General features: G+C 41.0%; 1 protein-coding gene across 1 annotated transcript in view; it reads right to left on the bottom strand.

Annotated features, from left to right (window-relative positions):
• Positions 1–23657, bottom strand: part of LOC134646561 (thyrotropin-releasing hormone-degrading ectoenzyme-like) — a 233778-nt gene extending 210121 nt beyond the window's left edge. The window contains exons 1-2 of the mRNA XM_063500358.1: positions 20478–23657; positions 8925–9169 (exon numbers count right to left, since the gene is read on the bottom strand). Coding sequence (XP_063356428.1) covers positions 8925–9169; positions 20478–20972 — 740 coding nt within the window. The 5' untranslated portion in view covers positions 20973–23657. The remainder of the gene's footprint in view (positions 1–8924; positions 9170–20477) is intronic.
• Between the last annotated feature and the right edge of the window lie 407 nt (positions 23658–24064).

The following is a 24064-nucleotide window of genomic DNA, read 5'->3' as shown; positions in this document are numbered from 1 at the left end:
CATCTCTACCTTCATTGAAAAAGTCTTAAGCCATTTTCTTTTTCCTCACCTGGAACATCCAGATTCTCTAAACCATTAGTTGTTAGACTGAAAATAGAAGTGTCATTTTTGAAGGGTGTGGTTTGTGGCTCAGCTGCAGCGGAGGGGTGGAGCAGTGGGTTCAGGGTGTGGTGCCAGGGGAGGCTGACTCATACATCTGACCTCATCATCTAATCGGGTCTCCCCTGTTAAGGATGTTGCCGGGACCGGAGGCAAGAGTGATGAGTGCTACAGAAACAGGGGAGCGGGAAAGCTGCTCCTTTAAAAACTGAAAAATAAAAAAGATGCTGAAACACTAAAACGCTGTGGTCGTCAGGTCCTTCATTGTCAAAATCATTAAGACCGTATCCCAAACCTTTTTATTTCTTTAACCCTGGAGAACCCATGGGGTCAGAGCCGACCCCATTGGTTTTCTAGGGAAACCATGGGGTCAAATTTGATCCCATGGGTTCTCCAGGGTTAAAACATTCAAAAAACCAAATGCCTTAACATTAGTCTGAGACAGCATGCTTTAAACATGCAGTCCAATTATATCATAGTGCTTGTCTTGAATAGCAAATATCATATACTGTGCATTTAATGGTGTTGATGGTCCAGTAACCTTAATCTACTTAAGCCCTCAGTCACATAAAGACAAAAAGGCAGCATTATGCAGCTGGAAAACACCAACTTTCACATGTCACATTTCTCCCCTTTGCATGCATCTACACAACAGCTAACTCTGACAGAAGCTTTCACAGCTCTGCACACAAGATTGTTGGATAACCTGCTTTGGAAAGTTAGTGCAACTCGTTAATTTTATATTCAGTTGATGATTGCATTCATCAGACATAAACTCAAACATCAACTGAATATAAAATTCAACCTCTGTGGGCTACTCTTTGAGAGACCAGAGGTTTACCAGTAACTGTGACCTCAACATCCTTTATGAAACAGGAATATTTCTATCTAACTTTACTGCACTCAATGTAATTGTTGTTGAGATATTTCCCTCTGAACCAAAGTGGACAGAAAATCTGTAAGATCACAGTGTTAGCATGGGTAAAAATTAACAGGTCAAGAGAGTCAAAGGTCTTTCTCAGGTCAAAATCAATACTGCGTGTTTGTGAAGACCTCGATTCCACAGCAGCTCCTCCTCCGCCTCCTGCTCTGTGTATTTTTTTGATGTCTGTAAAGGCTCAGAGAACGAATGAATTTATTAACTTGCTTCAGCTGAGTGCCATGTTAGATAGGTTACCCTCTGACACACACACTGCAGAGTGGGTGAGCACAGTATTGATCTGAAACATCTCATCTCAGCACCGGATTACTCTATCAGAATGAAGGAGGGAGCGATCAGACAGCAGAGCCAGGGAGAAGCTGCTGATGAAGAAGACATACGAGATGAGGTAGATGTGTTAAACCAATCGACTTCTTTCAAACCTTTATTAAAATGTAGTCCCACACATAACCTTCGTTAACCATTTGTCTCTTCTGTTAATGCTCCAACATCTCTGTTCCTCAACCAGCTCTGCCTCGTTAGCAGCCTTACCACTCCTCGTTAACTGTAATTCCTCTCCTCGTTAAAGAAAGGCAGCTCTGCAAAAACAGTTTCAGTGTAATGAAAAAGTTCCTCACAGGATCTGAGAAGAAGAAGAAAAAAGCTCAGCTCTGGGGTTTTGGGTTTCCTTTAGAAGTCTGGGTTTCAGGAAGAAACCAAGTATCTGGCACACTTTCAGTCCAGTGGGGACCCTCTTCAGGAAAATTATCCTCCTGATGAAGTGTGCTTTATATAGAAATAATATACCATCATTTCATCACATACTGGATGGTGCTAGTTCATAATGTAGTATTAGTTAAATTCGAAAATGTCAGTGTTCGTTATGCATTAATCTATGGAATGTCAGCGTGAGCAGAACCCAGACCAAAGTTAAAGTGCAGCATAGTGAACTACATTTCTAAGTTCAGTGTTATTGTAATGTTTTCACCGTGTGTAAAGCTAAACATGTAGAACAATAATGTAACATCTGTGGCATGATCACTATTTTTTCAAATGATGTAACACAACAATCAGTCTCTTCTGTAAATCGAGCAGTGAGAGATTACATGACACTTTGACTGAAATTAAACAAACTGCAGATTTTTAAACACGTCACTTGAATCATCAGGACCATTATCTCTCAGCAGCAGCCAGTATTGCTGCATCTGGTACATTTACAATTGTGGTCTGAAGTTTCAATCCACTCATCGTGGACGAGAATGTCATGATGATTTTACCCTTTCACTGATTTCTTTGAAGAGTTTCTTTTCCAGGGTGGAATGATTGTACAGCATACATTTTGAATTACTTTAAAAAACAAGAACTTGGTCAAAAAGTTTGAATTAATTTCTGATTATGTCTAATCCACACAGGGTCAAACGTATGGCTCAAATATATACATAAACACTTACATCTCTCTTTTAACTTGACAAGGCCCAGGCCTTTTAACTTCTCATTATTCATCAATATTGACTACAGCTGGTAGTATCTCTTTGTAGCATTAAGAAGGATTTGTCTGACAGTGCTCATCGGATTGATCAATACTCAGAACAATGGGGAAGTCCAAGAAATTCTGTGGAGATCTGACAAGGAGAATTGTAGACTGTCACATGTTGGGAAGGCCTATTGGGGCCATTTCTAAACAAATTCATACACACAAATGTAGAATTATTTGAACTGCATAAGTACAAGTTATTTAGATTACCAATGTCTGGAAGAAGGACCAAACTGTTACCCTTAGATGAGAGAATATTGGTTTGGATTTTCAGGAAAAACCCAGGAACCACCAAGGTTCAGAACTGCCATAAACTGTTTGACGATATATGAGACATTGACCTTGACCTTTTGTGGAATACAGAAAATCCAAAATAAATCCAAACTTGTGCACCCAGTTCTCTTTTTTTAAAGTAATTAAAGATGTATGATTTACAGTTCTTCTACCCAGGCAAAAGAACAATTCAAAGAATTAATAAAAGGCCCCAAATTAACCTGACATTCATGTCCATGATGAGTGGATAGGAACTGTAGGACTGCTGCTAAAGGACATTGTGTGCCCGTGCGTGAGACACAGGCAACATGTGTCAAAACAGCATTAAACACCACAGAATGAGAAGTTATGGTGCTGAGAGAGCGTACTGTAGCAGATATAATATACTTAAGTATTCAGAGCAGTCTGAAGGCTGAGGCATTTGACCAAAAGTGATTACTTTTACATGTTGAACTAATTGTTTCAAAGTTTAACCACATTTAATATGAACATTCAACAATGTGACACAGCATATGGCAAAATAAGGAAAATACATGACTGTGGAAAGCCTTTAAGAATACTTAACACTATAGATGAATATGGTAATGATGATGCAACCACTTGAAAGCACCAAAGAAGGTAACAAAGCACTGAACTACACAAAATGTTAACTTCAGAGCTTGTGCAAAGTAAAGCTAAAAAAAAGATTCTTGCAATGTGTTTAAAGTCGATGTTAAAGAATAAATTGTGTCAGGGCAGCCATGAAAGATGCCCCGGGAAAGAAAACTAGTGCAGTGAATGTGGCACCACTCTGGTCCAGTTTCCTATACATTAGCTGAGTATTGATGTGTCAGTTTTTATCCTGATGCGACGTCACGCGTCATGTGAGCAGCAGACGGCGGGTCATCTCTGCAGACGGGTGGAATCGGCCTGAATTAAAAATGCCTTCACTGGGAGACGATAGTAACTGCAACATCAAAACTCATCTATACATGATTTGCATAAAGATCAGTACTAAGCTAGAACAGTGATACTGTGTGTGTGTGTGTACGTGTGTGTGTGTGCGCGCATGTGTGTGTGTGTGTGTGTGCGCACTAATTAATTCACCCACTCCCAGCATTTTAAGCATTTAAGCCAAGCCTGGGGTTTATAGTAACTCTGGATATTAAGCAAATCTCATAGTGAAGTGTGTGTTTCTGTTTGTGTGTGTGTGTGTGTGTGTGTGTGTGTGTGTGTATTAGCATTAGCTGCATTGCTGTATCAAGCTAATCCTTAAGATAAGAGTGAGCTTTGTGCACGCACACATGAACACACACTTTTGAGCAGACTATCACTTGGACCGTCCCTGAACACCGGTATTGTGTTTATCTGACATTCTGAAGCTCTTCTCAGAACATAGTTACTGTTTTTAAATAATAACCAGCTGTGGTTTCTTTACCTTGTGTCTTACTGCTTTGCTGGTTAGTCATCAGATTAACATATTTAATGAGCTCACACTGGCACCTTTACAGGATGTTAGTCATATGCACATTTCATAGTACCATGAGTTTCAGTCCCAGAAATAATCTACGTCTGGCTTTATATTTATTGCATTACCTTTAGTATTGTCATGCTCTCACACAGACTTTCTCTTTTGCGTGACGTTTAAGGAATCAGGTTAGTGCACAAAGTCGACTGTAACCGGGTTTCTGGCAGCTGGAGCATTAAGCTTTAACTAACAGGTTGCTGTGTGGTGATCGAGCTCTGCTAGTATGCCAGCTGCCATATTGATTCAGAATTGATCCAAACAGCAGCTGCCAGCGAATAGTGGACCACGGGTGGTGAAAACACTGAGACCAAGTCTGACTGGTGGTGGATTTTGGCTCAGCATGTGCTAAAAATACTAAAAAGTTCCCTCAGAGACTCCTCTGGTCACTTCAGATGTCAAAAAGTTGGCATGTTAATCAGTTCATTGTGAACTGGATGAAAAACCAATTAAAACTGCAGTTGTATACCATTGTTCTATCGAAACACGGCAGAGGAAGTCAATGAAGAAAACAAAGCTTCAACTGATGGACGGTAAAGAGAGTGTTTGAAATTCTACGGATATTTTGTTATTTTGCAGTTTTTGATGCCTAAAAGCTCTTAAATTAGGAAATGAGCACAATTTTCTAATGTATGAAAGCAATAAATTATAAAATTATGTGTGTGTTTATGGATTTGTGTCATTTATATAACCATCACTTGAAGTGACATTAGCCAGCTTTTACTTTTTAATGTTACAATAAATGTCCATATGGTTAATGGACTGTAACACTTATCCAACTTATTTCCATGGACAGGTCAAGGACAGAGCAGGAAATCAAAATATCAGTGAAGAGTCAGAAACCTGAGCCACTGGTCCTCCTTCCATAGAAGTGAAGACGAATTTAGATTTCTGGATGTGAAAATCAATGTTATACATCTCTTTGCACAGATTCATGAATCCATGAATCCATAACTGTCATGAAAATTTGAATTCCACGTCAGAGGGATGGGTTTAAAATGCCTTCGTGTTTGTGTGATCAAAGCACCGAACAGCAGCCGCTGTCCTGCTCTGCTCATCGATCTGTCAGAATCATTACTCTTAGACTCAGCTCGTGTTGTGTCACAATAGGGGATAGTTTCCTGTCTGCAAAACAGACGGCCATTCACAGTTGCCTGGATGGATCAAATAACAGCACCTCAATGAGTGCAGTAATGCATGTCATTACAACTCATTTCACAAATTTGGACTGACTTTCAATGAGCAATCAGGCATCTTCAAACAGTTTTGGAATCTAGCGTCTCATTTGTGAAGATACTCAGGTTTAACTCATCGAGCTTATTTAGGCAACACTCACAGTCCAATGAGGCCGTCCATGTAAAATAATCAGTTTCTTCAGACAGGCAGCTTTCTGCTCACCACCAAACATTTTAACCTGCTGCCTTTTTGTAAATCTGACCACACAGCAGGAAAAATAAAAGTACTAGTGGATGAACAAATCCAGATGTAGGATTTGCTTGATTTAGGCCACCAACATGTCCTCCACCTCTGATTCTGTCGCTCTTTACACTCAGTACTCATTTATATTCATCTCAAGTCAACAATAATCGAGCTGTTCCACTAATAAAGCTTAAAAGCTTTAAAGAAGACATACATGTAGCCTTGGCAAACTAAATGTTGAGATTTTATCTTTTATTTTTTTGTTTACAAAACACTTTTTAAAATTATTTTCATTGATCATGTTCCTCTAAATAATGATTGAGTTATTTTAAGTTTTCTTAAGTCAGTATAATTTTGGCCCAGAGCACATGTGTCCTCTTTGGCTGCTTCATAACGAGTGTTTCTGTTATTTTGTCAGCTCATGTCTCAGATGATAGACTGGATCCAGCTCTCTAAATATTGCACAAGGTTGTATTAATATAATATTACATTTGCTGCATCATTCCCTTTATGTCCCAAACAAGCAAATACAATAAAAAAAATCACCATGATTACTAATGATACTTTTATACGGATGCTCAGCAGCATTTTGCTCATTAGTGGAAACACTTTTATCCAAACAGAAATCACAAGCCTCTGTGACAAGTGGAGAAATCACCAGGTGTAAATACCTGGTTAGTGTTGTTTAATACAACACAGCAACTTGAAATGGAATTAAATTTTCTATGTGCATCATTAGGCAAAGCTATAAGCTAACTGTCTCAAATATTGTAGAGCTTGAATACCTAAATGTAGGTTCTGGTACAAAAACATCAAGTTAATTAGCTGAAATCATATATATTTTCTGCATAAAAGCTTAAACGGAGAATACGACTCCTGACATTTTCCATGACCAGCTACAGTGGAGGTTAGCAAACTTTACTATCAAAGGAGCCGTTATTGAGTAATTTTTGATCCCAGAAAAATCTGTATGATGTTGAAACACATGTTTGAGCTTTATAATAAAGGTGCTGCAGCCTGTAGCCTATTAAAATTACAGGTAAGTGTAAATCTTTAAAATCTTTTAGAAAATGGGACTAATGGGTCATGTTTTTATAGCAAAAATATCATGATTTTGTTGTATTCATAATTAAAGCAACAAAAGAATGATTTTTTAAAAATGTTTTTTCATTGACAAGAAAACAGACCGAGCGTGGATTAGGGTTGGGCGATATGTAAAAATTTTCCAACCGACAATCGTCAGTCTAATAATTGACAATGGGCGATACATTCGCGCATGCACAGACTTTTTGATGGGCGGATCAATGTAATCATGCACGGACTGATTTGGGCTTTTACAACACAGAATTCCAAACATGGACGAACTAATGTCCCAAAAAATTAGGGCTGTCAGCGTTATACAGATACAGATACCAGCTGCTTTGCACATCTCTAGCATTGACAGAGACATTTCAGGGATTTCGACTCGGTCTGCACTCCAGATGGGTTAATTGTTAATCACGTTAGTCATGATGACGGTGCGTTAACGCTGACAGCACTAAAAAAATATATAAAGTCGCCAATTTGGGATGAAAGAGATAAACCTAAGGATGTAACCAAAGCGGTCTGTCGCTTGTGCAGATGTATAGTGCGAGCAAAGTACTCAAACACGACTAACTTGCATGAGCATGTACGTGTCCACCATACGGCTGAGTATGCTAGGCTATCAGCAGCTTCTGCAGCTCCATCAAGCATTTGCTCGCAGATGAAAAAGGGTGTTGTTAAAGCAGCACTATTATTTGGACTTTTGACTGCTTCTATTAGCTCCATCGTTATTAGCAATCTTACTCATGGGAAAATAAATAAATAAATTGCCCTTGTAAAAACGATCGCCGATGGGCTCAGCCTATCGTCAGTAGTCGATATATTCATCCAATCGCCCAACCCTAGCGTGGATTCAAAAGGTCTGTGTATATGCTTAGATTTGAATCTGTAGCCAGGACCGGTGTCCTGCCTTTAATGGGTCACTCCTGACTTCTGTCAGTGGAGCAGAGCTGACGCTCCTCCTTCTCTTGCCTTCAGACATTGGCTGAAGAGAGAACTCTAACCTGAGACCACACAAGTTCATCGCTGGTGTATTTTCAAAGTTAACATCGATGGGCTCATCTGACCTGCTGCTCCCACCGTCGCTCATCTTAAATGGTCATATTGAAGACCCTGCCTAAATGCTTGTTACACTGAGTCTTAATAAGTGATTTAAGCTCATGAAAATCCATGCGCTGAACTCTGAGCCATTCAGACACTCTAAGCAGCTTAATTTTAGCCAATGCAGTTCATTAAAATAGACCCACATGTCTGAGACAGGTCTTCAGAATCAGGTCAGAGTGCCCCAAAATCATCACAGCTAGCTTCTTTGTCAGATATTCCTCCTTGAACAAGGCAATCATTCTAGATTTGCTTTATGTCCTCTTCATAAAATAATGTTCATCACTGTGCATTATGTTACCATTAGCAAGTCTAAATATATAACACAGAATAGAGAATTCATCATTTCCTATAATGACTCTCTTTATCACGCAGTTTTATCGTATTCAGGCTGCATTGGTCTATATGGCAGCGCTCTTGCTCATGGAGCCAATCAGAATTGAGTAGTATAAAAGTGAGGAATGACTTAATTATGTCTCATCACTGGCTAAAGCTCTTCTCAGGCAGAGTCCTTATGTGGTAATGCCTTTACTCTGTCTAATCACAGCTGAGCTCAACGTTTTTCCAAACAGTTAACCACAAGTTTGTGTTTTTCACAATAAGTTGAAAAGACGTTGATAAAACACTGTGTCAGTGCACACACACACAAACACACACACACACACAGATAGAGGCCACACATATTTGTGCATGAAATAATAAATGTATCAGCACACAGTCTGTTTCCCATAGGCACCATGGGGAAGAAATCTGATGTGGAAACTGCAGCAGAGGCTTATGGGAAATTCATAAGGAGTTTTATGTGTACGTGAGTGTGTGAGAGTGTATGTGTGCGTGTGTGTTTGAGACAAGTGGAACACACACAAAGACATGCACACACAGGCGTATGGCATGTGGTGTGTGAGTTAATCAATGTCGTGAATGTGAAGCTTTGACCTTTTCAAGCTGAACCACCTGCTGGTATGGAAAAGTGTGTTTCCGTGTGTGTGTACCGTCTCTCTCTCTGCATTGTGTATGAGCTCCTGAAGAAGCCCAGCAGCTCGTCCTCAATGGCAGCATCAAAGCTCACGTTTAGCCGGTAAACCCTCATCGGCTTCATCTCGCGGTGCAGCGCCACCACGTACATCTGATTGGCTGGGAAGGGGAAGTGTCGGTGGATACGCATGACTCCGCCCCCGGGCCTGTTGGAAGGACGACCTCCAACACCGCCCTCAGCAGTAACTGTCACCCGGTCCACCTGATGGATGGAAGAGAAAATAGGATAAAGACATCCACACACCAACTGTGTCTCCACAATAAGACTCATCTACAAGTGCAGACCAGAAGAGTGAAATGGATATGCTATAATCAGATTTCCTGTTTTTTATCACTAAATAAATAAAATCTTGGTAGCGATAATAGCAAATCACACAGAAATGCAGTAATCCATCAACAAATTGAGTTAAGGAGAAGCCTTCCAGCAAGGAAACATGAATGCGAACAGCACAGGATTTAAACATTTAAAAGCTTCAGGATATTTAAAATTCATTTCGATGAGTGACACTCGATGTTAACAGCAAATCTGCAAAGAAACTCTGCAGGGGTCGTTTAATAGGACGCACGGGTACACGCGTACTCGTGCATCCTAAACTCCTCAAACTCAGAGACACGCTCACTCACATCCAGAGCACCTCTGAAAGCCGCTGACTTCCTGTTGCTGCTCATGTTTATGTCATTGCCCGCCTGAAACATGACAGCAGTGGTTGATTTCTGAGGTGGGTTAAAGCAAACAGCAGCTGACTTCTTGTGATCCTACAGGCGAGTGCGTGGAAAATGTCTGACCTTTCAGAAAGAAAGTGAGAAGCAGCTCTTCCAAAAGGTGGTGACTTTAAAATCAAGACTTTACCTGAAAGCAGTCTGCAAATAAGTTACTCAGTGTTCAAAAGAGAGGAGGAAAAAGAAGACGAGTCGACTACCAAAAGGTAGAACATAGTTCAAACCTGAGCTCAGTCTAGTGGGTGAGGTTAAACACGGGCTATTTAGATATTATGTATGTAACTAACTGATTGTAACTAACTCATTTAGGTTCCCGGAGGAACCTAAATGAGGGACTAATAAAGTTCTATCTATTTATCTATTTAAGAGCTAAATATAATGGTGAATCACATTCCTCAATAATCAAATTGCATTTCAAATGTTTCTAAAAGATGAGTCACCGTGTATAATGTACACACATATTAGTTGATGATACAGTCACACTTCACCAGTGTTGGGAAGGTTACTTTTAAAATGTATTCCACTACAGATTACAGAATACATGCCCCAGAATGTATTTTGTAACGTATTCCGTTACGTTACTCAATGAGAGTAACATGTTCTGAACACTTAATATATTATCATGCTTTTTACAACTACATGAATGTACTATTGCTGTGTGATTTATTACTAGTACTGAAGGTTACTCGCCATACCAATACCAACTAGATTTTTAAATCCTAATATAAAATGAGTAACAGTAGGTTGACATTAGGGTAAGGCTGCATTTTTTGCAGCGATCTCCTATAAAAAACTATTGAGCGCGTACATAAAACAGGGTCGCGGCTCCGAACCGTAGTAAAGGGACCTCTGGTAATACGTCGGGTTCCGTGTCGGGCTCGTAGCCGAAAACTAGCTTTACTTTGTTGTCTGGGTCAACTTTGCTAGGGAGAGACAGAGAGAGGCGTTGAAAGGCTGCTCCAACGGAACTTATTGTTTCAGAGGAAAACACGAACACAGTGTACAGTCGAGTCTTAATAGCTTACATACAACTGGGCTCATCAGGCACTCTTTTTGGCTGCAGTGGTTATTATTATATTTACATGCTTCCATCTCCCATTTCTGGTCGGTGACAACTCGTACTTTTCCACTCTCCTTTTTCTCGCTCCTCTCCCTCACAGAGACATAACAGCAGTCCACTCTCCCTGCAGCACAGACTACACTGCCCATGAGGCTACATTCTTTAGGGCTATGCCTTTAACACTCTGCCTATTGCCTTCATATTAAATAATCATTTAAATAATAATTTATAAAAAATATTTCCTCACGTCATTATGTGGCCGGCTGCAAGTAGAGGTGACATGGGGCGCAAGATTGAGACACAGGCATTAGAGCCTCTCAGTGCATGTCTTGTTTGGGCTTCCACCGGCATGAAATTACCCAAAATAGAGAGGGCATAGCCTAACATATGAAACAGGAAAAGACCGCGGTGTAATCCATTTATTTCAACAAAGTAACTGTATTCTGAATACCACCTTTTTAAGCGGTAACTGTAAGGGAATACAGTTACTCATATTTTGTATTTTAAATACGTAACGCCGGTACATGTATTCCGTTACTCACCAACACTGCACTTCACAGTGTGCAAGAACCACAACACCACCAAGATTCCTGCAAACATGTGCAGTGAACTTGACAATGGGCACCAGGTAAGTGACCAATTGAAGTCACTGCCATCTTTAAAGTGACTTTGGTGTGTCATGACAGCAACAACACAGAGTCAGTCTGCCACCAGTGGGATCAAGTTAGCAGTTACATGCGATTCATTTGTAATAAACAAATCTGTTCTTACAAATCTGCACACACAGAAATTCTCATTAACAACTTGGCACAGGTGCTTGGCAACAATAACAGGAATGCAACCAGCTAGTGACCATTTGACTTGGTCCCCTTGTTGCAAAGAGATCTGCTGGGTTGTGCTCATCAGTGCAGACTCAGTTTGATTGCAGCATGTTGGCAATCTGTCTGCATTTCTAAGTAAGACAATTATTTGCAAAACTTCAGTAATCTGTATGAGAGTGACTGCAATCAATGCAAGTTAGAGCTGAACTGTTTGGAGACAGGTTGACTCCCACTAGGCAACCTGGCCAATTTCTTTTCCTCTCATTTCTAAGGTAAACGAGAGGAAATTCATAGTTGACCTCAATAAACATTTTTGCTGGGTTTGTGTTCTCTTTTGACATTTTGACATTTTATGATTTGCGCATGATGTTCTCATTGCACACTGGGAGGTCTGATTAAGAGTAAAACACGCCTCCTCGCTCATAAACCAGGATGCTGACAGGCAAACTAAGGGCATCAGAACCTGGAGGTAACATCACAGTGGTTTTGTCCATGTTTATTAGCACAGTCCAAATTTACACTTTATTATCCACTTTGCTGACTTTAATACCAAAGTTATAGAAGAGAAGCCAAAAATCAACTTGATAGATATTCTGTAGTCCCTGCAAATAAATAAATAATGGCACAGTGAATTACTCCATTTAATTTATCCCCATTAGAGTAATTAAGTGTTGAACGATGATCAAAACATTGCATAGATCCAGTAAGTGTCACAGCAGGTGTTCAAACCGAGCCCTCGTGAGAGAAAGCGCCCTCTGCTGTTCAGGTAGATCAGCGCAGTCAGGCAGCAAACCCAAAACGGTTAACAACCACAGAAATGCATCAGCTTCAAGCATTTGCGGTTTGTCAGGTGGCAGGCATTGCTCAGCAAACCCTGATTTACAGCCAGCTGTTGTTCCGAATGCTGGAGCTGTCGCCATGGTGACGTGACAGGCACCATGTGTACAACAAAGGGTGTATCTGAGAGCAGCTTTGGAGAAAAAAAGTATCATCATCTGAGCGTTTTCACCAAAGTAGCGAGGAAGGAGTGTTGAAAGAAAGAAAGCTCAGCAGATCTCAGAGTGTTTGTTCGCCTGCCAACTTTACCCACATTCATCCATATTTCATTGTGCCGCTCAGGAGTCAAACTGACCAGATGATGAAGAAACAGACAGTCGGCAGCTGTGGAGAATTAATACTGAAGGAAGAGGAGAGCACCTGTCTCATTAAAGGCCCTGGAAAGCCTCACAGGTGCTCTGACTTTTCCTGGCTGATTAGACCTGCGCCCAGGTTGACGCTGAGTGGAGATTTACTGGTAATTAACTGAAATGTCACTAAACTCAGTGCACTAAAGATAATCATCCAGGCAAACATATAACTTAGAGGGATATGTTAGTCAAGAACTCTCTGTACACACCCACACAGTCCTGTGAAGAGGGCTAATCAGCCACAATAAGTGCAAACACTTCTGTGGGTGTACCGTGAGAGCATACTTAAAAATAATATCAAAAGGTCTGCAGATCTGCTGCTCGTGTTAATCAGTTTTTTGTGTGAAGCGATGCAAAAAAAATAAAAAATTAGGAAGGTAAATTTGAATGTCAAGGAAATGCAAATTGTCTCAGCGTAAGCCAGAATTGTGCATACCTCCCAGAGGAACGAGGAGAGTTTGGGGAAAAGGATTCTCTCGATGAGCAAACTGCTACTCACAGTTCCGCCGTCACTCACAGCAGCCAAATGTGACCAAGGTCCATTCATTAAATGCTGAATTTCACAAAGCCCTGATTTCCCGAAGTATAAAGTGCTTCACCAAGAACATCTGTCATGATTTGCAGTCTGTTCCATTAATGTGGTTCTAATGTTTTAACTAACATGGCACCTTTTTAAAAAAACAACAACAGCAACAACCAATTCTTACCTAAATACCTTAAATGTTTGTTTTCAGGCAGACTGAAGGTAAGACCAGAACTTATCCAAGTGGAACAGCCATCTTGCTGACTGTATTAGAATTGAAGAATGGGAATACTTGCCGCCTGACCTAATGAGCCTGCATATTTATGTATTTATCCATGCATACTGGCTTGTTTGCATACATAATATAACACCATTCGTTGGTAAATTTGAACCCTAGCAATACGGCCACAAAGTGGAATGATTGGTAAATATCCCAAGTTGAAATAAGCTCCACTCATCCTTTGGCATTTAACTTCATTACCTTCTTATTGCTTCCTTATTTAGTGTTATACAAAGGCTCTTGGCTTTGAAATATACATGAGTATTTTTAAAAGCATGTGTTTTTTTATTGTTGGGTGAGGCCCACTTTTCAGACTATGTACAGTATATGGATATCATAAATCAAAATATGAAAATGCACATTAAGAGGTCACACTATTTCACAGTCCACAGAAATGCAGTGAGTCTCAATGAAGTGTGCAGGGAGCCAGAATGTATAAATCAATAGTAGGTATTGTTATGATTTTTGGAGATTTAAATACAAGTTTCTAAATCAAATAGTTTACCCAGCTTTTAAAAGGCTTAAAAAATATTCTTTCTTGGTTTTACTTATGCAGGTGGGAGTTTGTAGGACTTATGGCACTGCTAAACTAAGTAACACAGGTGGTTTATAGACGTTTGCTGACTGTTGCTGAGGGAAATCAGTCACAAAGAGGACGCTGCACCAAAAACCTCCTTGTGATTGCTTTTGCTAGTGGATTGCCAACACAAACAAACTAAGGACTACTGCAGCACTCTACTGATGACCAAAGCGAGAAGGGCTACAATGCAGCACAGTGTACCTCTTTGCAATCATTTTCACCCACCAATAGGAAGCATTCTCTTGTAAACACTTGCCAACTAGTTGGGGAATACATATTTTTCCCAAGAAACTGGTGGTGACCAGGGGGTAACCGACCAGTCTCTAGGCCTGCGTGACTGTTTCCTTATCCGGTTCCGGACGACAGAGGCTTTAGCCAATCCCTGCCGCCACAAAGCAGGGTAAACCCTGGACAAGTCACCTGTCTCCAAAGAGTGTGTATCCTTTTGTAGGCCAAAAGGTCCAAAATTGGTAACATGTGCTGTTTGGTGCCTAATTAAACAGCATATAAAAACACATAGAAATAGCAGGTAAAAATGAAATTTAAAAAATTCACAACTGGTGCACAAATAAAAGTTGTAATACAAGTAATTTCTAATTTCTATTGGATAATATAGTTTGTAAAAACATGTCTCATGTTAAATTTTCTGAAGGCAGTTCACATTTTGGGGTTTACACAGGTCAAAGAACAAGTAGAAGGCCACAGCTTCTGTTCCACCTCATTAAGTAACATGTGGGTCATTTTAATTTTTACTCTTTTTGTGCATTACCCAGTTGCACCTTTCTCTTGGTATTTTACCCTGAAGTTATACTAAATTCCTTGTGAGGATCAAATAATTAATTAAAATGAATTCAATTAGTCATCATTATAAACATGGATGAGTAGCAGTGCATGATGGGAACACGCCTGCAGCAGCAGGAACAGTTTGGAACCTTTAGGTCGTTCCGCTGTCACACATCAGCGACCCTAAGCCAATCAAACACAGTGTGTGTGTGTGTGTGTGTGTGTCCTTTGATGAAATAACTGATCAATACGAACAGAGCCTGCTGACACAGAGAGGAAACAGTGGAGATTAAAAGGATGTTTTTCAGGCTTTTCTGATGAGTCAGCTGATACAGCGGCACGCTCTGAGATGCCTTCAAAATGTTCCGCTCAAACAAATGTTGTTTAATTGTTTATTTGTTGGTGCTGGGTTAGATTTCTCAGCTAAAAGAGAGTAACACTGAGCCTGGGGTGCATTTTATTTAGCTAATGTGGCTGCTGGCTTTCATCACGCTTGTATCTTCATTACGTCTCAGTTTCACTCGGTGCTCATGTGACAGAGAGATGCAAGGGGAGGAACTCTTTTTAACATGCATGCTGTCCTCCCTCACTGCAAAATCATTTTGAAGAGATGGCAACTAGCCATCAAAAAATATAGAAACTGACTGTCAAATATGTCAAAAAAATGGGTCAATGTACAGAATCTGTGGAGCCTCAGGAGTAGAACGAAGTTGGTGAAGATGACTTTAAAACAGATTTCATTACCACTCCGTGATCTACGCCTGACTGGAGAAACCAGTGAGGTCTAAAAAGTCTCCCAGTGTTAATGACCCCTCTGACACTAAGCACGCCCCAAGATCGGACCACAAGGAAGCGCAGGAAGCTCACATTCTTATTAGGGAGGGCTTTCTGCTTCACACCAATGGGCTTCAGCGAGAAGTGTTTCAATCATAGTCGGCCTTAAACTTAACCCTGAATTACTTAAACACGGCCCAATGAAAATATCAATATGTTCTCTAAAAGAACATATATCCTGAAATATTTTACACTCCTACTTTATCATACTGTACATATATTTTTTCACAATATAATTGGAACAGAATACAGACCCTTTACTAAAACTTAGCAAAGCTAAAAAGTAAAGTTTGGTCACTTCTTTTACCATCAGCATCATCCATTAATAAATCAGCCTATTAACGCTGCCATATGATGAGAGATGGGCGACATATTGGACAGATCACAGGGCTAACACACCCAACCAAACCCCACTAACTGCATGTCTTTTACACTGTAGGAGGAAACTGGAGTACTCACGCATAGAACATGCAAACTCCACACAGACCACACACCCCAGCCAAATGATGGATTCAAACCTATTTGAACCCTGCTGTGAGGCAACAGATTGAACCACTGTTCCACTGTGCAGCCCCCAACAGCAGACTGCAATCCAAAAGGCTGACTAGATATTTGACTGGGTGAGATTTTAACTTTTTAACCCCCCAAAAATGTTCAGGAGGAGTGAGTCACGTAGAAAGACTACATCGTTCTACACAATCTAAACCATATTAGAAGAACACCGAAACATAGATATATTCTCAAATACAATGCACAGGGAACAGCACTCCCCAATGTCTACTTAGTCTTTATTAAAATGTATTTAAAGTATCACATTTAACATGTTAACATGCATCAGGGCAGCAATGAACCCCAAAGGTATGATATTAGGGCTATATTTTAGACACATGCTAAACACGCCTAGAGTCCTTCCAACCTTCCAAATCAAACTCTTTATAGCTCTGTTATAACATTCCCATTTTCCTAAAGTCTAAGGCTATCATTAGGTTGATCCAACCGTAACCCTAAACAGGTCACAACCTGCTCTACATCTTGACCTTGACATAACAAAGTGTGAAAACCCTGAGCTCATTTTCATTAAGGTTCACACAGCTGCCCTTCATCAATACTTGTGCTGCCCTCAGTCAGCTGAAACACCAGATTAAAAGAAGACAACTAATTTTAGCTTCTATATTCCAACACAAACTATTTTTACAGTTAACTAGTATAATTGTCTATAAGTGATTGCATGTTATTTTCACATACTTCAAATACAAGTGCATTGTGCTACACAACCAGTTTAGCAACCACGGTGTGTTGAAGTGATTGTTCTATTAACCACTTTAACACAACGTAAAGCCGTAACCTTCATCTCTTTTAACAATGACACACAGCGGGTGGTGAGTATATGAACAGGAAAAAAAAGCAATAAAATCAAATATATCAAATCCAGATATCAAATCCCTCCCAGCTTGAATGGGCATGATGTGTCAGATTTTACTGACTACTGTACAGGCATTGCAATTCAAAGGGTGTTGAAACTTCCCCGTGGGACATGCTTGTGTTTCTGCGCTCGAAGCTCCTCATCTCTTCATCTCCTCTGTGGTGCATTTAAGCGATTGGAACATCAAGCGATTTCCAGGTCACAATCAGAGGATGTAGGAAGGAGGACTGGAGGAGGAATAAATTAGCCAAATGGAAGGCGCGCCTGCATGTTAATTTTACTTGACATGAAGTTAAATCATTGGCTGTCTGGAGGGACTGAAATCTGAATAAGAACTGACAGTGTTTGGCAAGTTGGGGAAAATGGTCAGCCGACATCTCCAGACCGAAAACCTTCACTTCACTTCATCTTGAATGCATTTTGTATTCAATTTCTTTGAATCTGTGAATTAAGCTCTCTTTTCAGGAGTGTTTATCCCTCCCCTTGCTACCAGCTGCATCTATTTTTATTCACATTTCTGTTTTCTGGCCTTTCAACATCTTGACATTTTTTTCTTTTCATAATGCATTAACTCTGAGGATACCTTAGGAGACCTGCCTGGCACCCGACAGCACCTCTTAATTCACAGTGTGCCCTGACACAAACACAAAAGGGGCTGCAGGGTTTTTAATTGGCCTCTGCCCAAATTAGACAGATTTATCCTTCTCTCACATTAGCCGAGATGACCAGCCTGAAAAATCACGTTGCTCAGGCGTTTCTCTGAGGCTTTCTCTCACCACGCACTTGTCTCCGAAATTGGGCTGAAACAGCAACTTTGACGGTTAATTAGCCTCGTTAAAGAAACCTCCGAGGCCAAATCTGGAAATAAACATTCTTTGTTAGAGAGCGTCGGGATGCTTTCAGCACAGAGCAGACCACTGGATGCAAACAAGGAGCTTTGTTTGGAACATTATCAAAAGATCAAAACGTCTACATCAACAGGCTGCACCGCACCAATCTCTGTTTCATGATGTAGACTTTGTACGGAGCTTGATTCAACAGTAATTAGATCATGACTCACCACTGACCATTCTCAATAACAATAACATGACTGCAAATAAGTTACTGCAAACAAGTTTAGTCCAACCATCATCCAGTTTTATCTCAAACAAGTCAGCTCTCAGGAATCTCTGATTCTACTATTAGAATTGAGACGAAAAGATGTTACCGCTGACATCAACTCCCTTACATGCATTGTGGCTACAAGTCTTCTGTTACAAGATTTCTATTTGGGGATGCAAAAAAAGATATTAATAACAATAAATAAATAAATAAAATAAACTTCTTGAGTAATGGGGTAAATTGGATGTCCTCAAAATATGCCACCTGTTCTTAAACAGCTCCACTGGCTTCCAGTTCAGCTCCGTGTCAATTTCAAGATTCTGCTTCTCACTTTCAAAGCGCTTCATAACCTCGCTCCCCCATATTTATCTGATCTTCTCCATACATACTCACTCCCTTGTACACTCCACTCTTCCTCACCTCCTCCTCTTCTTTCTATTCCACCTGTTCGCCTGACTTCTATGGGACTCAGAGCCTTTAGCTGTTCTGCCCTGAGACTTTGGAATGCACTTCCACCTCGGGAACTCAGCTCCGCACTACAAACTCTCTCTCCACTTTTAAATCACGCCTTAAAACCTATTTATTCAAAATTGCACACCCTTCATCATGATTCCATTTCAGTCTATTTTTACCTTGTTTAGCTTTTATACTTTCACACTTGTTTTTTTATTTTTCATTGACCTTTTTTTGTACTAATGTAAGGTGACCTTGAGGGTCTTTAAAGGTGCCTATAAATAAAATGTATTTATGTATTATATTTATGTATTTATAATAAAATAAAATGTATTCACATTTTTAATAGAAATTCAGAATTACTCATTAAATTGGGGCATTCATGCTCCGAACGGGAGTAACCATTGTCATTTTAAAGGTTCAAAAGGCTTTTGCTGCACCACCTTCTCAAGAAAATTGTAAATTTCCAAGAGTTCAATCATGCCTGAAAGAAAAAGTACCAAATTTAAAACTGGCCAGGAATAGTGTTGCTGACATTTCAAGGAACCGGAGACTTCAGCTGCAGTAATGAGATGCAATACCAGTACTGATCTCCATTTTTTGTAGCTTAGTAGACAGCCGTAACCAACAGCAACCAATGCACAGCCAATATAACTACTAATCTACCAGCATTGCCCATTTCATAAAGTTGAGTTTATTTAACTATTATTTGACTATAGAATGTCTAGTGTTTAAGAATTGTTGAGTCTGGACTACGATGTAGAGGGCTTCACAGCCAAGACCTGATCCAGTAACAAAGATGTAAATTTGTTCCATTAAGCTTAATTGCGTCAATCAGGGTCTTATTGTTACTGGTGTGAGTCTCAGGTTTGGGGTTCAGTCATACCTGAATGGATTCAAACTAATTTATGATTCAATGTCTGTGTTTTGAGGTAAGAGGTACGTTGAAGTAATGTCCATCATATTATTTGTTAATGCCATGAAAAGGTTGCCACAGTTGAAGGTGTCACATTTCAACTTCTTTCAGAGCACTGAAAATCTAGAGTTGTGTAAGAAGCATTAAATGTCTCAAATGCAGTGCAGTGCAGAGAAAGGTTTAATTTTATAATCTGCTGTACATTAGAAAAGGTTGTGAATAGGATAGCTATAGAGGTATTTTCACTCATGAAGTCAAAAATCAGGAGAAGCAGGTTGGTACCTGATTTAAAGTTGTTTTTTTTTCACACAACACTGGAAATACTCAGGCTGGCTAAGGCGAGGATACTGCTGGGGTAGAGCGTACAGGTAAACACTCTCGCTTTTGCTTCTTTATAAATTCAGCGGACGGTTCGCTATTCTAACACAGGCTCAGTTTAACCTAGTGTTTGGGATCTGGCAGGCTAAAAATCCAAACTTGGACTTTTTTATTCTAACATTCAGCTCTGTCAAGTGAGCTGAGGAAAAGCTCTGGGCTGTAATCATCAGTAAAAGCAGCTTATATTTGATGTTTGGGTTCTTTGATAAGTCTAACTGATTGCATTTTGGAACAGGTCTGATTATTTCGGGTGGGTCTGTGCCTAAGTAGATTTTGAACCAAAAACCTAAAAGAACCTAAGAACCTAAAATTTTGGACAACCCCAAGCATGTTGGTCATTCAGTTTGTAAAAAGTGACCTTACCTAGGAGTCCTTGGGCTCTAGACTGCTACATGCTTGAATTTAAATTATCACTATCCTCACTGTGAGCAAAAATAGAGTGCCAACATACCTCTAAGCGATCAGCGTGCAGCACAATAAAACGGGTGGCATTGATGCACTCCAGCTCAATGCTGACTTCTCCAGAGAAGGTGAAGTTGTCCATGTAGACGGCAAGCCGCAGGTCGTAGTGCCGAGGCCTCACCGAGCCTGGTAATCGTGAGTTTCTCCACGGCTGGACCACCTCTTCGTCCCCTTTCTCCCCCGTCCTTTCCCCTCTGCCTCCATTCAACTTTGCAGACCCACCGGGGCCTCGGGAACTCGGCTCTCCAGTTGTTTCATCGCGATCTCGTGCACCACAGGCCTCAAATTGGACGCTGAGCACAACAGCTACTGCTGTTACTATAATGAGGGTGAGTATGGAGAGGGCAAAGCCCAGCACCAGGCGCTTGTGCACCGTTATGTGGCGCTCAGTGGTTCGAGGCCGGACCACCACTGATTCTGCCCACTGATCCGAGAGGCCACGGCCGTTCCGCATGGCTCCCGGGCTGCTGTCGTTTAGTCCCATTTAGCTTAAAATTTCACTAGAACAGCAAAGAAATAATCTCAAAGTTCAGCGGCAGAAGCAGATTCTGATTCAAAAAAATATTCATTTATGCACAGGTCAGATTCCAGCTTGTTTACAGTAAACTTGATGTGACTGAATGTGTTTTGATCGTCCCAAAGATTCCAGTCTTGATTCAGCCTGTCAGCCTATCAGTCTGTGCTGATGAAACTCCAGCAGTTATATATCTGAAAAACTGAACTCTGACCTTGCTGCTGATGGACTGTTATGAACGTCCTTGAGTTCTGCCTAGATGTGAAAAATCAGCACTGCTGCACGTCTTACATTTCAGGCAACCAAACTGAAAAAACAGAATAAATGAGATGGTCATGTGCGTTTTGGTTTTGCGGTGAACAGAAACAAAAAAATCAATGCTGCATGGCTCGATTTCAAGAGCAGTGAAGCCTGAGAAGGAGAAGGAGGAGAGGGACGGAGCGGAGGAGGTATGCCGTTGAGGATGTGGCTATACAGTGAGCGTATCATCCATAGACTGGAAATCAGCTGGGTAAGATAAACACTTAACCACCACAAGGTATAAAACTGGGAATAAAGCCTTATGCTGTAAAAGCAACCTTATCTGGATTTCCTCTCAAATTGTAAATTCAAGTCAGTTATGGATGATGGAAATCATCAGTTTGAACTTTAAAAATGGTCACGTTACCAAGTCAAAGACCCTCAACCAAAGTCTGAACGAACACAGGGGGGTTAAAGCGGCAGGTAGTTTTCCCAAGGTACGAGTAAAGTTAATTTGCTCTGAGTTAAAGCTCTTACACATCCGCAATAAACCATAAATAAATCCCTTTCGGACTATTATGGGATTGTTATGTTACAGTCGAAGATTATAATAACTTACAAGACATTAAGACATGTTACAAGTCTCTTGGAGATTATTATGATTACATTTCAGGTTTGGAATCAAATGAAGACTTAATCAAATCAAAGTCACACCAGCATACGTTCAGATCTTATTTTGAGTAAAATAAAGTTTTGAATTCGGATCTTTGTCAAGAAATCCAGTTTTTTGTCTTTGTTTTTTTTTTTATTACACGCTCGAGATTAATTTGTAATAACTCAGTTTTCTTAGGGCTTTGTCCCAAAGCAGAATACTTCTGTAATCTTGTCTTTAAAGTACAGTTTTGGAGTGACTTCCGTGTCACACAAACTTAAAGTTGCTGTTAAAAATTGAGGAAGCGCCTCCGTTTGACCCCTTTTCTCTGATGGATTTCAAATTAAAATTAGCTTTGCTGCTGATAAAGGTGCAGTTTAATAACGGTAATAACTCTCTCGCTGCGGTCTGTGTCTATAGCGCTCGCTTTCTCTCTCTCTCTCTTTTTCCTCTCCTGAGGGGGGTTAAGTGGATAATTTACGGCCAGCATGTGGGTTTATTTCACCGTGGAGGAGATAATTCACTCGGCTACTCCACGAGGTCTAAACGATCCCAGCTTTCCAGCTCATGAGCCTGACGGATGGAAGCTGGATTAAAACTGATTGATAACCCAGGATTGTATTGATTACATGGATGCCGCTCGGTGGGGACAGAAATCCACAGAAAGAGCTGAAAACCCCCTTTTAAAAATCCACCATCAATCAATCAGTTCCTTCAGTGAAATCACTCAGATATTGATCATGAAGGTTGTCCAAACATTACAGGTTCATCGGTAAATATTATAAGAAGAAAAACTCCTCTGGTCCTCCGGTAACTTCTCTTGTCTCGCCCCCGCTAGGAAGCGATGATCTCCGTGTCCGTTTTAAACGGCAGTCGGTCCCCGGGGTGGAAGGGAACCTCTCCGGGGGTGATCCGCTTTAGTCAGACTCACTTCAGTCCCGAGAAGGACCGCGCTTTCTCTGCTACACGTCCCGTAACCCAGATGTGAACACCTGCTTTATACCTACGGGCTTCTGCTCCCGGGGAGGGGGCTGAGGTTACCGTCGGTCAATAAACTAACCCTCAAGTCCACTCGGGACGGTCCCGGGATTCGTTACACTACCGTTAGAAATCCATTAAGTGCGTGTGGTGTGGAAGAAATCCATCAGGGACATGACGGGAGTTCACAGATAAACGCCAGGAAGCTGTTATTGATCCGCTGGCACATGTGGGGATCCCGTTAAACCGCCAGAGACCAGATCCAGCTCACACCGATGGGATTAAACACCGGACCCGTTAATAATAACAGTAATAACAATAACGGGCCGATCGTTTAAAGAAGAAGAAAAAAATGGATAAAAAACAAACACGCTGGAGGTCAGAGTCAGCACCGGGGACGGTGCACGGAACGATCCTGGAAAGCACCGTTAACAAATCCCACTCAGCACCAGGTCCTGCACACTCCAAAGTAGGATCGGACCGTGCCGGGTGGATTATCCCGCGTTAACGCCGGGCACGAGCCCCTCCGGTGCTCCTTTAATAAACCCTATCTTCCTCAACTTTTTCAGCCCACGGAGAGCCGCTGCTCCTCTCTCTCTCTCCCGCAGATGAGGATGACGGCGATGATGATGGTGGTGGCGGCGGTGATGAAGCCTTTCTGTTTAGCATCCCTCCGTGCACTGAAGAAAGTGACGCTTGGTGATGGAGGTGAGGAAGAGTCTCGTGCCGCCCGTTCAGCAGTGAGTACGTTTGCGGTGTGCGTTTCCATTTGAGCACGAGCTGCTGCTCCAACCCAGAGGCACGCGCTGACCGAGGGAGAGAGAGAGAGAGAGAGAGAGAGAGAGAGAGAGACCGAGAGGGAGGGAGGTGGGTGGGGGTCTCAGCGTGTGAAAGCTACACCTCCCCAGCGCTGTTCAAATCTATTCCGCTGTTTTCTCCTCTGCTAGCTCTGGATGACGAGAAACCAGACAGAAGAAAATGAAGATGAAGCAAAGTAAAGGTTCTCTGTGTGTCTCTCTTTGGTTTTACACTCATGCAGATTTATCTGGCTGTGAAGTAACTGAGCAGTGGGCACCGGGGCCTTTCCTGTGCAGATTTCTCCCTAAATGAATGTGTCTGCTGAGATTAGTTTTTCATTAGTCTCTTTACTTCCACTTGCTCTTATCTGCACTTCTGCATTTCAGTTATTCCA

The sequence above is a fragment of the Pelmatolapia mariae genome, linkage group LG17, assembly GCF_036321145.2.
Source record: "Pelmatolapia mariae isolate MD_Pm_ZW linkage group LG17, Pm_UMD_F_2, whole genome shotgun sequence".
In the NCBI taxonomy this organism is placed as follows: Eukaryota; Metazoa; Chordata; class Actinopteri; order Cichliformes; family Cichlidae; genus Pelmatolapia; species Pelmatolapia mariae.
The sequence above is the reverse complement of the archived record's forward strand: the minus strand, read 5'-3'. Positions and strand labels throughout refer to the sequence as shown.